At 50.7% G+C, this 12,093-nt stretch overlaps 1 protein-coding gene across 3 annotated transcripts in view; it reads left to right on the top strand.

Moving 5' to 3' along the window:
• The first annotated feature begins 442 nt into the window (after positions 1–442).
• ACOT7 (acyl-CoA thioesterase 7) overlaps positions 443–12,093 on the top strand; it is a 101,202-nt gene continuing 89,551 nt past the window's right edge. Inside the window, exon 1 of one of the 3 annotated variants that reach the window (XM_045035013.1) lies at positions 443–607. In XM_045035013.1, the coding sequence (XP_044890948.1) occupies positions 477–607 (131 nt within the window). In that variant the 5' untranslated portion in view covers positions 443–476. Of the gene's footprint in view, positions 608–739; positions 1,045–12,093 lie in introns of those variants that run through there. The other 2 variants (XM_023258023.2, XM_045035010.1) reach the window with 2 other exon arrangements.

Genomic DNA, 12,093 nt, shown 5'->3' with positions numbered 1-12,093 from the left:
CCCAGCAGCTCCGCCATAAATGCTCGTTTACGGGGGGTGGGGGGACCTCCAATTTCCCGTCAGGGGCTGATTCGAGAGTGCAAGCCCCGGAGGCGGACCCCCGCAGGCCTTCCTGCCGCACTCCAGCCCCAGGGCCTCCGAGCCCGGGCTCGCCCACCTCGCGGGGCGCTGTATCCGCCACCGCCCAGCGTCGGCTGCCGGGACGGCCCCTCCCCCCCGCGGACACGCGCGGCGCGGGGCGAGGCTGATCCACGCGGCTGCCGCGCTCGGCACCGCCCAACAGTCGCCGAACCTTCTGGAAGCGGCTCCCCACCGCGCCCCACCGCCGCCAGAACCGGACGCCCCGGGCGCCGGCGGCGGCCCGAGGGGCGGGGCGCGCAAGGGCGGGGCCTGCGCAAGAGACCGCATTCGATTCGCCGCCGGCGCCTAGGTCCCGCCCCTCCGACGCGCAGGCCCCGCCTCCACCCTCCCCCTCCATGGCGCCGCCCGGGCTCATTCATTCCGCGCCAGGCCTGCCAGACACCTGCGTTCTCTTTCAGTCGTTCGCCGACGCCGCCAGCATGTCGGGCCCCGCCGCGGAGACCCCGTCCGCCATCCAGATCTGCCGGTAAGCGGGGCGCGCGGAGCGGCGAGCAGCCCGGACGCTGAGTCAGCGCCCGGGCCTCCCCGGCCCGCCCCAGCCCGCCCTGCCCCCCGCCCCAGCCCGCGGCCCGGCCCGGCTTCTCCGACTCGCCGCCCTCCCGCCGAGGCCTGGATGCTCCTCAAGGCCCGCAGCGCCGGCGGCCTGAGGCGCATCCCGGGGACGGCGCCGCGGCCACGCAGGCCGTTTGCGGGAGGAATCGGCGCGGCGCCGTCCCCGGGCGGGGTCGATGCGCATCCCTGGCGCTCCGCCCCGCCCCGCCCGGTGCCCGAGCGCGCCGGAGCCCCTGCCGGGGTCCCGCTGAGCCCCCTAATCCGAGGGCGTTCTCCGGGCGGTGGTGCATCGCCTGCCGGATCCCCTGAGAGGTGGGGTGCAGATTACCAGCTTGCCAGGCGAGCCCCTCGGTGGGTACCCGAGTGGGCGGAGGCTGCAGAGATACAGTCCCTTTCCTGTCTGCCTCGGCTTTTTCGGGGAGTCGGTGTTAACGGAGGAGCAGAAAATACCCATCCCCTCGAAAGGTTAACTGCTCTATTGAGCCTGGTAGCATCTTACACAATGGGGGCAACGGGTTGTTCTTCGCAGCGGACCACCCCCGGCCTTCCTCCACGGGCCATGGGTAGATAGAAGCCCCCAGAGGAAGCTGGAGATCGTGAGCTGGCTCGTTTCCCACTGGAGCGGGGAGGGCAGCCTCAAGGTTACTCTTCATTACCTTGGACAGAATCGGAAGCAGGCACGCTAGTATTTGAGCGTGAGCTGAGTAAGGGCAAGTCTGGGAAGGCCTCACTAGGACTGGGGCCTGCAGCCGGGCCTAGTCTGCCTGACACACCACTAAGAATGAGCTGCTTCCTGGTTTGGGGTAGGTTCCTCAGATTTGGAGGTTGGGCATCACACCGACCTTGGGTCCCACCCACCAGGTTGGTTTCCTGTGGATGCTGACATCTCCCTGGAAAAGACAACAACTGGATGTGTAGTAAGTGTTGGATTCTTGGGGTGCCTTGACTCCACCCCTACTTCTGACGCCATCAGAAGCCTTTCCTAACCTCAAGGTCAGTTTTGAGCGTTCTTAGGGAGAGGAGATCTTTAAGGGGAACCTTGCTCTGTTCCCTTTGTTATTGGCTGTGTGGCAGTCATGGCCCCACTAACTATAAGTTCCTGGCAAAATGACAGAAGCAACTGACTTTGGGAAACAGGCGGGCCTGGAGTCAGGGTCTTGGATCAGGCTCTGCCTCGTGTTGGCCAAGTGACCTTGGCAGTCATGGTTTACAAAGGGCTTGTGTATCTCTCTTCTCATTCGGTTTGCCCAACTTACCTGGGAGAAAGGATGGCAGGGGTCTCACCGCTGTGAAGAGAGGAAGGAAACTGAGGTTCCAGGAGACCCAATGTCTCTGTAAGGTCATCCAGCCACAAGAGCCTGAGGGCAGCCCCTGCCGGGTCTTCTGTCTCCAGACCCGTGTACTTTCCACTGCGCTCACCCCAAAAAGAAGATACTGATTTCAGTCTACACGTGGAAGGCCAGGCTTTTATTTACTTCATGAGGGTGATGAATAGCCAGTCTATACATATCATCTTTCTTTAACCAGCTTCTAACAGTTAATAGTTCTTGGATAGTTTTAGACGCTTCCCGTGTGTGCACAAGCATATGTGTGTGTGCTTTTTGTTACCCATGGTGTGTACAGGGCTGCCTGTGGCACATTCACAATCGCATATTGTCTCTGAGTAGTCTTGGGACAGGTGGGCAGGATGCCTGGCTGAGGTGAGCCTCAGGTGCCCAGCATGACTGCCAAAGGGAGTGTGGGTGGGGCTGTGACAACGGCCGTGGTCACAAGGGCTTGGCCCACAGAAACCCCAGGATACTGGAGAGTGGACATACGAGGGTGGGGAGCCCTTTAAGGACATCTGAGCTGACACCCCATGTTGAAAGAGGAGCCTCCTGCCCTAGGACAGCCAGGCCCATGAGTTTAACAAGTTTTACTGGATGCCTCCAAAGAGCAAAGCACCACGGAGGGACACCCATATGGAAAATTCGGTCCTCATCTTCTGGGGTCCACAGTTCAGCAGAGAAGGAGGCCCAAACCTTTACCATCGTAGATAATTAAGAGTGGTCACATGCTCTTGGTGTGGAAGGCAATGTCGAAGAGATAGGGGCCCTGAAGGCTGGGGAAGGCAGTGGTTAGAACCAGCCCTGGAGTGCGACAAGGAAAACGTAATTTGCTAACTAAACGTTAATTGGCATTACTGAAATGAATTCAGCCTCTGCCCCTTTGGAAGCTGCCTGACCTTTCCGTGTTCCCATTTTCTCATGGGTTGTTCTGAGTGTTAAAGAAAGTGTATCCAGTGCTTGGCAGAGTGGCCGGCACCTTGTAAGTAAATGAAAGCTCTTTTTTGTCCAAAAAGTGGGACACTGGCCCAAGAGGCTAAGGGGCCTGGATTCGAATCTTAGCTCTGCCTCTTGTAGGTGAGCTGCTTTCGGCTTCTGCGTGTTCCTTAACCTCGCTGGGCCTCAGCTTCCTTACTTGTGAATTGGAGATGATAATGCCTGTGTCAGGGTGGCTGTATGGATTACAATCTTTGCCATAGTGCTGGGCAGTTATAAAAGTGGCCTCGTAAAGGGCATATGAGCCCACAAAGAGAACAGTTTATCTTTGAGGGCCTGAACTTTGGACAGTCAGGCCACGGTAGGGTGCTGTCCTCCTCCCGCCTTTGATCCGGCCCTAAGATGCAGGTTCCAGGACAGCATTTAAAGGTCAGAAGAACAGGGGTACCTGGGTGGCTCAGTCGGTTGAGCGTCTGACTTTGGCTCAGGTCATGATCTCATGGTTCGTGAGTTTGAGCCCCATGTCGGGCTCTGTGCTGACAGCTCAGAACCTGGAGCCTGCTTCAGATTCTGTGTCTCCCTCTCTCTTTGACCTTCCCCCATTCATGCTCACTCTCTGTCTCAAAAATAAATAAACATTAAAAAAATTTTTTTTAAGTTCAGAAGAACATTTTTCCTATGACTATTTTGGTTATTTCCTTTTTTTTTTTTTTTTTAATGTTTATTTATTTTGAGAGAAAGAGGGAGAGAGAGACTATCCCAAGCAGGCCCTGCACTGTCAGCATATAGCCCAGCACGGGGCTCCATCTTGTGGAACATGACCTCAGCCCAAATCAAGAGTCAGAAGCCTAACCAACTGAGCCACCAAGGTGTGCTCTTTTGGCTTATTTTTAACTAATGTTAATTAAATTTTGCTTAAGTTACACTTTTCCTTGTTGGACTCAAGAGTTCTAGAATGTCAGACTCGGAAGGAGCCCCAGTCCAGCTGTGTCATGTTATAGATGCGGAAAATGAGGCTCTCAGGGGTTGAAGACTTGGTCAAGGGCACACCTCGGACCGTGACCAGGAGCTGAAGGCTGTTGGTAGAGTACTCCCTGCCAGGTGTCCCCACTGCTACGATTTGTCCACCGCTTACTCAAGCTTCAGTTTATATTTGGTTGTGAGGCTTAATCATGGCATCAGTGCGGGCCCCTAGTAGAAACCTCCGAGGCTTTGTTGAAAAAACGGCTGAAGGACATGCCATGTAACAGGTTGTTGGAGAGCAGGACTGTGTGGAGCAGTGATGGAGATGTCCAGGTCTGTACAATATGGTGGCACAGTATACTAGTCACTGGCCATTGAGTGCTTGGGATGTGGCCAGATGTGGAGGAAGTGAATTTTTAATTGCATTCGTTTAGATGTATTTAAATGTAAACGTAGATAGTCTCCTGTGACTGGTGGCTACACTGTGGGACAGTGTAGTATGGAGAGGGATGTAAAAACTGGAATTTATGGCAGGCCTGTGAGAGGAAGGATTTCCTAAGGGTTTCAGAAGCTCTCTGGGAACCGCCTAGCTAATGGAGGCGGACTTTGGTTTAGACTTTGCCCAGGGCGGATAATCCAGGAATCCTCTATTTGTAGGTAAGTGTGTGAGGTCTACAAGGTATTTTGTTTGCATGCTGTTAGATACAGATCTACTAGGAAATGTATTGAGATTAGCGATTGCTTTGTTCACTGTAGTACCGACAAAGGACCTGGATTTTAGCATGTTAAGGGGTTAGAATTTTTTCCCCTTGAGCTCTGTCTTTGGGTTTACAGTGGAATTAAGGAAAACATCGAATCTGATTTAGGGAGACCACACTCTGAGCTAATATTCTGGAACATTCCATAAAACAATGCACGGTGCTGACTCCTTTCTTGCTGGGATGTGGAGGCCCTAGGAAAAGGCACAGTTCTTGCAGCTCAGAGAGCCTGTGGTTGGGTCGGCCGTTCTCACCCACCGTCCAGCCTCGGTCTGTAAGGGGGCCTGGCAGCTTGGCATTGCCCTGGACGTGGCACCACAGCCCATCAGCTCCCGGGTTTCACTCAGGCCAGAAGTTGCTTTCTCCTGTTAACGTTAAGAATGAAGCTGTCAGAGGGGGCACCTGGATGGCTGAGTCACTTGCACGTCCAACTTCAGCTCAGATCATGATCTCCCGGTTCATGAATTTGAGCCCCACATCGAGCTTGCTGCTGTCAGCGCCGAGCCCACTTTGGATCCTCTGTCCCCCTCTCTCTGCCCCTCCCCCGCCTGCACTCTCCCCCAAATAAGTTAATATTAAAGAATGGAGCCGTCAGTCATTTTACCAGCAAAACTGGTTTATTTAGGAATTGCAGGGCAAGGAAGCTTACAGCAAAACCCTCGGCGCCTGGAGAACAAAAGACAAGAAAGCTCTTTTATAGAGGAGAGAGGGGACTTTCGGAGGGTTGTTACGAACACAAAGTCTGTGGGCGCAAACTGGGAGTTCAAAGGATAGTGGCTTCTCACTGGCCGAGTTGTGACTGTCTCTCTCTGGCTCGGCTGTTGCCGGAGCGAGGGGAAACCCTTCTTCCTCCTGCAGGAGCGGTAAGTAGTAGCTAAAGCCATGTGGACTTGCAAGGAGCCGATTTTCCTGACTGGCCTGCAACCGATGCAGTGTGAGTGCGCCCCCTGCTGGCCCTGTGGCGCCACCCTAGAGGAGGTCTTTTACTGGTCTTCACCGGGTGGCGCGGCTTCTGCAAGGGGAGCCCAGCCTCCCGAAGACAGGGGTCTGCTTCCAGGTCCACTGTGTCTCCAGTTGTCCCAGGGAGGGGGATGAATTACATGGTCAGCCCACCTGGGGACACCCTACACCTGAGTAACTGAGGAAGCTTGTTACAAATGCACATTTTCTGTATGCAAATTACACTTAGGTAGAAAATCGACAAAAGTGCAGACTTTAAAGCATTTATGAGATATTTGGGGGAACTTGAATTGTCCTTTGAAACTTAAAATATATTAAGGAATTTCTGTTTTTTTTAAAGGTGAGATCATTGTAGTTCTGCTTTTTTTTTAATTAAAAAAAAATTTTTTTTTTTTTTCTAAATTTTGACAGAGCCTGCGGAGGTGGGGAGGGCTGGGGCAGAGAGAGGGAGAGAGAATCCCAAGCAGGCTCCACACTGTCAGCACTGAGCCGGACGCGGGGCTCGAACTCATGAACCGAGAGAGCATGATCTGAGCCGAAATCAAGAGTCAGGCGCTTAGCCAACTGAGTCACCCAGACACTTTTCAAAAAGCAATCTGATGAAGTATAATGAACACATAATAAAATGCATCTCTTTTAAGTGTCCAGTTCACCGAGTTTTAGCAAATGTGTGCATCCACATAATGACCACGACAGCTGTGACCTAGAACATTTCCATCCCCCCCAAAAGTTCCCTCCTGCTCCTTCTCGGTCAGTCCCTACCCACCCCCCGATCCCTATAAACAGGGCTGCTTTCTCTCACTCTAGTTTCTGCCTTTTCTAGACTCTCATACGGATGGAATCATACGCTTAGCGCTGCGCTTGTGAGCACCACTGCTGTGCCTGCAGGGCTCCCTGCTGTTGCGTCCATTACCTGCAATATGTTTCTCTCTTCACCCGTCAGCGAACATCCGGGTCTTTCCGGCTCTTGGCGATTTGTGAATACAGTTCACAAATGCAGATTTCAAAACTTCCAGGACACCATCGAGGAAACTTGAGCACACTTCCTGGGTACTAATGATACTAAGGAATTGGTGTTGTGTGTCAGGTGGGATAATTGTTTGGTAGTTCTGTTTTGTGTGTGTGTGTGTGGTTTTTTTTTTGACATTTATTTATTTTTGAGAGAAAGAGACAGAGCATGGGCGGGAGAGGGACAGAGAGAGAGGGAGACACAGAATCGGAAGCAGGCTCCAGGCTCTTAGGCTGTCAGCACAGAGCCCGGCCAGCGCAGGGTTCGAACCCCGTGAGTGGTGAGATTGTGACGCGAGCTGAAGTCGGATGCTCAACCAACCGAGCCACCCAGGCGCCCCTTGTAGTTCTGTTTTTAAATGGAGTCTTTATCTTTTTTTTTTTTTTAATATTTATTTTTGAGGGAGAGAGCGTGAGTAGGGAAGGGGTGAGAGACAGGGTGAGAGAGAGACAGAGAGAGAGAATCCTAAGCAGGTTCCACACTGTCAGCATAGAGCCCCATGGTGCCAGGGCTGGAACTAACAAACTGTGAGATCATGACCTGAGCCCAAACCAGAGTCTGGACACTTAACTGATTGAGCTCCCCAACCAGCTGAGCCACCCAGGCGCCCTGCCTGTAGTCTTTATCTTTCAGAGGCAATGCTAAGATATTTACGAATGCCAAGCTGTGATGTCACTCGTGTGGAGTGGAGGAGTGGGTGGGAACATATCATTTGAAACCAGAGTTGAGGGGCACCTGGGTGACTCAGTGGGTTGAGAGTCCAGCTTCAGCTCAAGTCATGAACTCACCGTTCATGAGTTCGAGCCCTGTGTCGGGCTCTCCGCACAGAGCCCACTTTGGATCCTCTGTCCTCTTCTCTCTCTGCCCCTCCCCCGCTCTCAAAAATAAATAAAACGTTAAAAAAACTAAAAAAAATATATAGTACATATTCACCAAGGCCATAACCGTTGGAGATCATCTCCCGATTGGCTACATCATTTTTACAAAAGTTTGACGGGCAGCAAAACACAAAAATACAAACAGAAGTAACCTAACAATTCCAAATTGTATAATGGGTCTAAACCAGGACTATAGGTCTGAAAGTAGCCAACTGAAAATATTTATTGGTACTTACTTTGACTTAGGGGAGAAAAATTCTCCCTACTGAGGCGAAGCCACAGTTACAGTGCTTCCTGGGAGTCCCTGCTGAGTGGCCCTGAGAGCAGAGTTGTGGGTCCCTCTGGAGCATGTGGGAAGAATTGGCAATGGCCTCCCCAGGACACTGGGGAAGATACGGTACAGGTCTGAGCAGGACGCGATAGCTGGTGAACTTTTTGCAAAAATAGCAAAACTTTAAAGATGTATGAGAACAGTATCGTTCTCTCAAAAGAACTGTTTGGAAAAACAAATGTTATCCAATAAGACAGTCTGTAAGTTTGCGAGTTCAGTGACCATGGATTTGGATAAGAACCCAGAGTCAAATAATAGCCCAGGTCAAAGATTTTTGTGACTCCTGAACCTTTTACTCCTTTAGAAAAGGCAAGTGAAAAACTAATTTGCCTCGGGATCGTGATGAGGCTGTTTCTGAAAAGGGTCATAATCAAAAGGAGAGGTTTCCTCCTTTTGCAAGGGCTTGGGGGAATGTGGACAAGAGCATTTTCTTTCAAGAGAGAGAGAGAGTAGGAGCCAACGGCGAGGAAGAGGAACCCAGACCTGGTCGGGACATCTCAGGAAAGCTGTCTCGGCGGATGTCCTCTGCTCCAACTCTGGGAAGTCTTTGCTTTCAGGCCATCAGGTGGCGTGCCGGGCCGGTCAGGGTGTGGTGCTTTCTCTATTCCTTGGCGTTTGGCGGCACAAGGGCATGTTAGCAGTACCTTGGAAGGGCTTTTCCAGCGAGTTGGAAGAGGCTTTGTGGAGGTGTCTCTTCCAACAGAATCTCCAGGTTGCAAGGTGTGATGCCTGAGGTCTTCATCTCCTGGAAACAGATGTTGAAAAGATTGCTGTACCAAAGCATGGCTATTTATTTTTATTTTTATTTTTATGTTATGTTATGTTATGTTATGTTATGTTATGTTATTTATTTATTTATTTATTTGCTATTATTTTTAAATTAATTAATTAATTTTTAAATGTTTTAATTTATTTTCGAGAGAGCACCAGCGGGGGAGGGGCAGAGAGAAAGGGACAGAGGATCTGACACGGGCTTCTTGCTGAAAGCAGTGAGCCTATGTGGGGCTTGAACTCATGAACTATGAGATCATGACCTGAGCCGAAGTCGGAGGCTCAACCGGCTGAGCCACCCAGGTGCCCCTATTTTTATGTTTTTTAAAAATTTTATTTAAAAAATGTTTATTTATTTATTTTGAGAGAGAGGGAGAGAGAATCTCAAGCAGGCTCCACACCGTCAGCACAGAGCTGGTTGTGGGGCTCGAACTCACAAACTGTGAGATGGTGACCTGAGCTGAAACCAGCAAGAGTCAGACGATCAACCGACTGAGCCACCCAGGTGCCCCTAAAGAATTTTATTTTTGAGTAATCTCTCCCGCCAACACGGGACTTGAACCCACAATGACAAGATCAAGGGTTGGACGTTCCACCGACGTGCCAGCCGGGCGCCCCATACCAAAGCATGGTTATTTTTAATAGAAGCAATTAGACCTTTAAAATGTTGGAATGTGTTTCCTTTTGTCACTATGGGTCAGAGGAGGCAGGGGCCAAGTGCATTAGATGTCCTGTGACTACCTTAGAGGGTGAGAGTCTACAAGTTCCAAAGGGGGTAGAGCTGGGATTTAGAAGGACTGATGGCAATGTTTTCAGCCAAGGACCTGGAAGGTCTATACAGATTTTTCCAGGTGAATCTTCGTGGTGTCGTTAGCGTGTTCAGCTAACCTTGAGGACTGAGGGTAGGATGCACGATAAAAGTGTGCTAAAACTAGCCAAACAACACAGACTTTTTGAGGCACCTGACCAGAAAAATGGGTTTCCCCATCACTACAAATTTTGAGAGGAGTTACCCAGGTAGGGATAATCTTTCTGAACAGGATTTCAAGGTGAGATGTATGAAATCCATAGTGCGAACAGATTTCCCTGGATTGCACTCTGGACAGGTGGGTAAGTGAAGTAGGCACTTTTTGCAGCCTTATTAATTTTTCTCCGCCAATGTTGGTTCACCAACACTATCATTTTGTCAGTAGACCAATGGTTCAATGCATGTATGGAGGCAAGTAGTGGGAAGTTTAGAATTTCTGGTAGGGCCAGATTGTTAATTCGGTTCGAACCAGAGTTCCCTCTCTTTATTGAGCCAACAATGAATAGATTTCCAGTCTTGTTTTGTTTTTCCCTCTCTGGGGCCAGTTGTTGGGTATCTCTTGTTGAATTTTGCAAATTATCACTTGGGACGACATCCCTTGGGACCGGGACAGATTTGGCTGTCGGTTTCCTTAAGAGCATCATTTTTGGCAGAAATACTGCAAGGTGGTTTCCTTTGGTCTCCGGGGATGCCCAGGAGCCTCACTCGTAGGCAGAGCAGCCAGCAGCGCGGCACCTGATAAATTTTGGAGCCGGGAGCCAGTTTTTACCCCATTCCCAGTCGAGGTAAGGGAGCCTCACTGTTGGCCAACATTCCAAAGCCATGAGCTGCCCCAAAGGCGTGCTGTTGGCATAAATGTTTGTGGTTTCACCCTTGGCCAAAATACAAGGATGGCTGAAGTGGGTCCCCTGATTTTTTTCTTCAGCGGCCTCAACTAACAGGGTAGTTAGTGGCAGGAATGGCCGTGAGGGGATATTCCCGTGCCGTAGGGCCCGGTTGTTGGCTCCATACCCTGTGGGTCGAAGACGGTCCCTGTGTTTTTGTGGATGAGTATTCTAAGGCATTCCATTCCCTCTCATTACACAGAGGAAAAGGGGAGTTAACAATTAGGGTAGCTGGGGCGCCTGGGTGGTTCAGTTGGTTAAGCGTCTGACCCTCGATATATCGGTTCAGGTCATGATCTCATAGTTCGTGAGTTCCAGCCTGGTATTGGGCTCATGATCTCATAGTTTGTGGAGTTGGGCTCCACGCTGACAGTCAGAGCTTGCCTGGGATGCTCTCTGCCCCTCCCCCACTCACACTCTCTTTCCCTCTCTCTCTCAAAGTAAATAAACTTTATAAAAAAAAGAGTTAGGATATCTGAGGGCAGGGGTCTTATTAAGCTTTTCCTTAAAGTCCCCAAAGCTATGTCTCCCTGACCTTTCATTTTTTTCCTTTTCACTTTTATACATGTAGTAAGCTCTATGCCCAATGTGGGGCTCGAACTCATAATCCCAAGGTCAGGAGTCGCGTGCTCTACCGACTCAGCCAGCTGGGAGCCCCTGATCTTTCATTTTTTAAGTAGAGCATATAGAGATTGAGCCGTAAGAGAGATGTTTGGAACCCAATTTTGACTAGCCAGCCAATTCCAGAAAACTTTGTAATTGGTGCTTAGTTTTAGGTTTTGGGAAGTTCAGGAAGACTGCCTGATCCAAATGGAGTTCTTGTTCTGAGATCAGGTTTCCTAGAATCAAACCGGATTGGAGCAAACTGCAGTTTTTCTTCGGGGGATTTTCTGTCCCGTTAAGGCCAAAAGTTGTAGCCGGTGGATGCTGTCTTCTTGTGAAGAGGTTTGAGAAGGGCGTCGGAGAACCAAATCATCTATGTATCATATTAAGTAGAGCCTACAGAAAACTTTATATCATCCAAGTCAGCTTTTGAGATCTTTGAAAAGTGAGGACCCTCTGGAACCCTGGGGCATTTCTGTCCAAGTGTGTTTATGCTCCCAAGTGAAAATAAAGACAATAGTGGCTATCCTTACCAACTGGAATACCAAAGATGCACCGCATGGATCAAATACGCTGAAAAACTGGCTTTCTCTGGGAACAGATGTCACTAGCGTGCAGTGGTGAGAGGGGCAGCAGGTGTCGAGGGATGACCACGTTACTTATTGCTCGGAGGTCCTAGACGAAAGTCCTGTAGAGGGCAAGTTGGAGTCCCTCATAGCAGCCGGTGGCTTGTGTCAAGAGCCCCTGTAGCTCCTTGGAGCCCAACGTTGGGAATTAGGAGGACGTTGGAAAGACCGGCTGGAGGGATGTGGTGCCCACAGCGCTTAGCGTGATAACAGTTTTAATGTTTGTTTATTTTTGAGAGAGAGAGAGAGACACACACACACACACACACACACACACACACACACACACGGAGTGTGAGTGGGGGAGGGGCAGAGAGAGAGGGAGACACAGAATCCGAAGGAGGCTCCAGGCTCCGAGGCATCAGCACAGAGCCTGACGTGGGGCTCAGACTCACGAACCGCGAGATCATCACCTGAGCCGAAGTGGGACACTCAACCGACTGAGCCACCCAGGCGCCCCAACATGATAGCAGTTTTATCCCAATGTCCTGGCCCTTTGCAGAAATAGCCAAAACTAGGAGGTTTTGATATTGTTCATGGACTTCATT

Source organism: Felis catus, chromosome C1, assembly GCF_018350175.1.
Source record: "Felis catus isolate Fca126 chromosome C1, F.catus_Fca126_mat1.0, whole genome shotgun sequence".
NCBI classification, from domain to species: Eukaryota; Metazoa; Chordata; class Mammalia; order Carnivora; family Felidae; genus Felis; species Felis catus.
The sequence above is the reverse complement of the archived record's forward strand: the minus strand, read 5'-3'. Positions and strand labels throughout refer to the sequence as shown.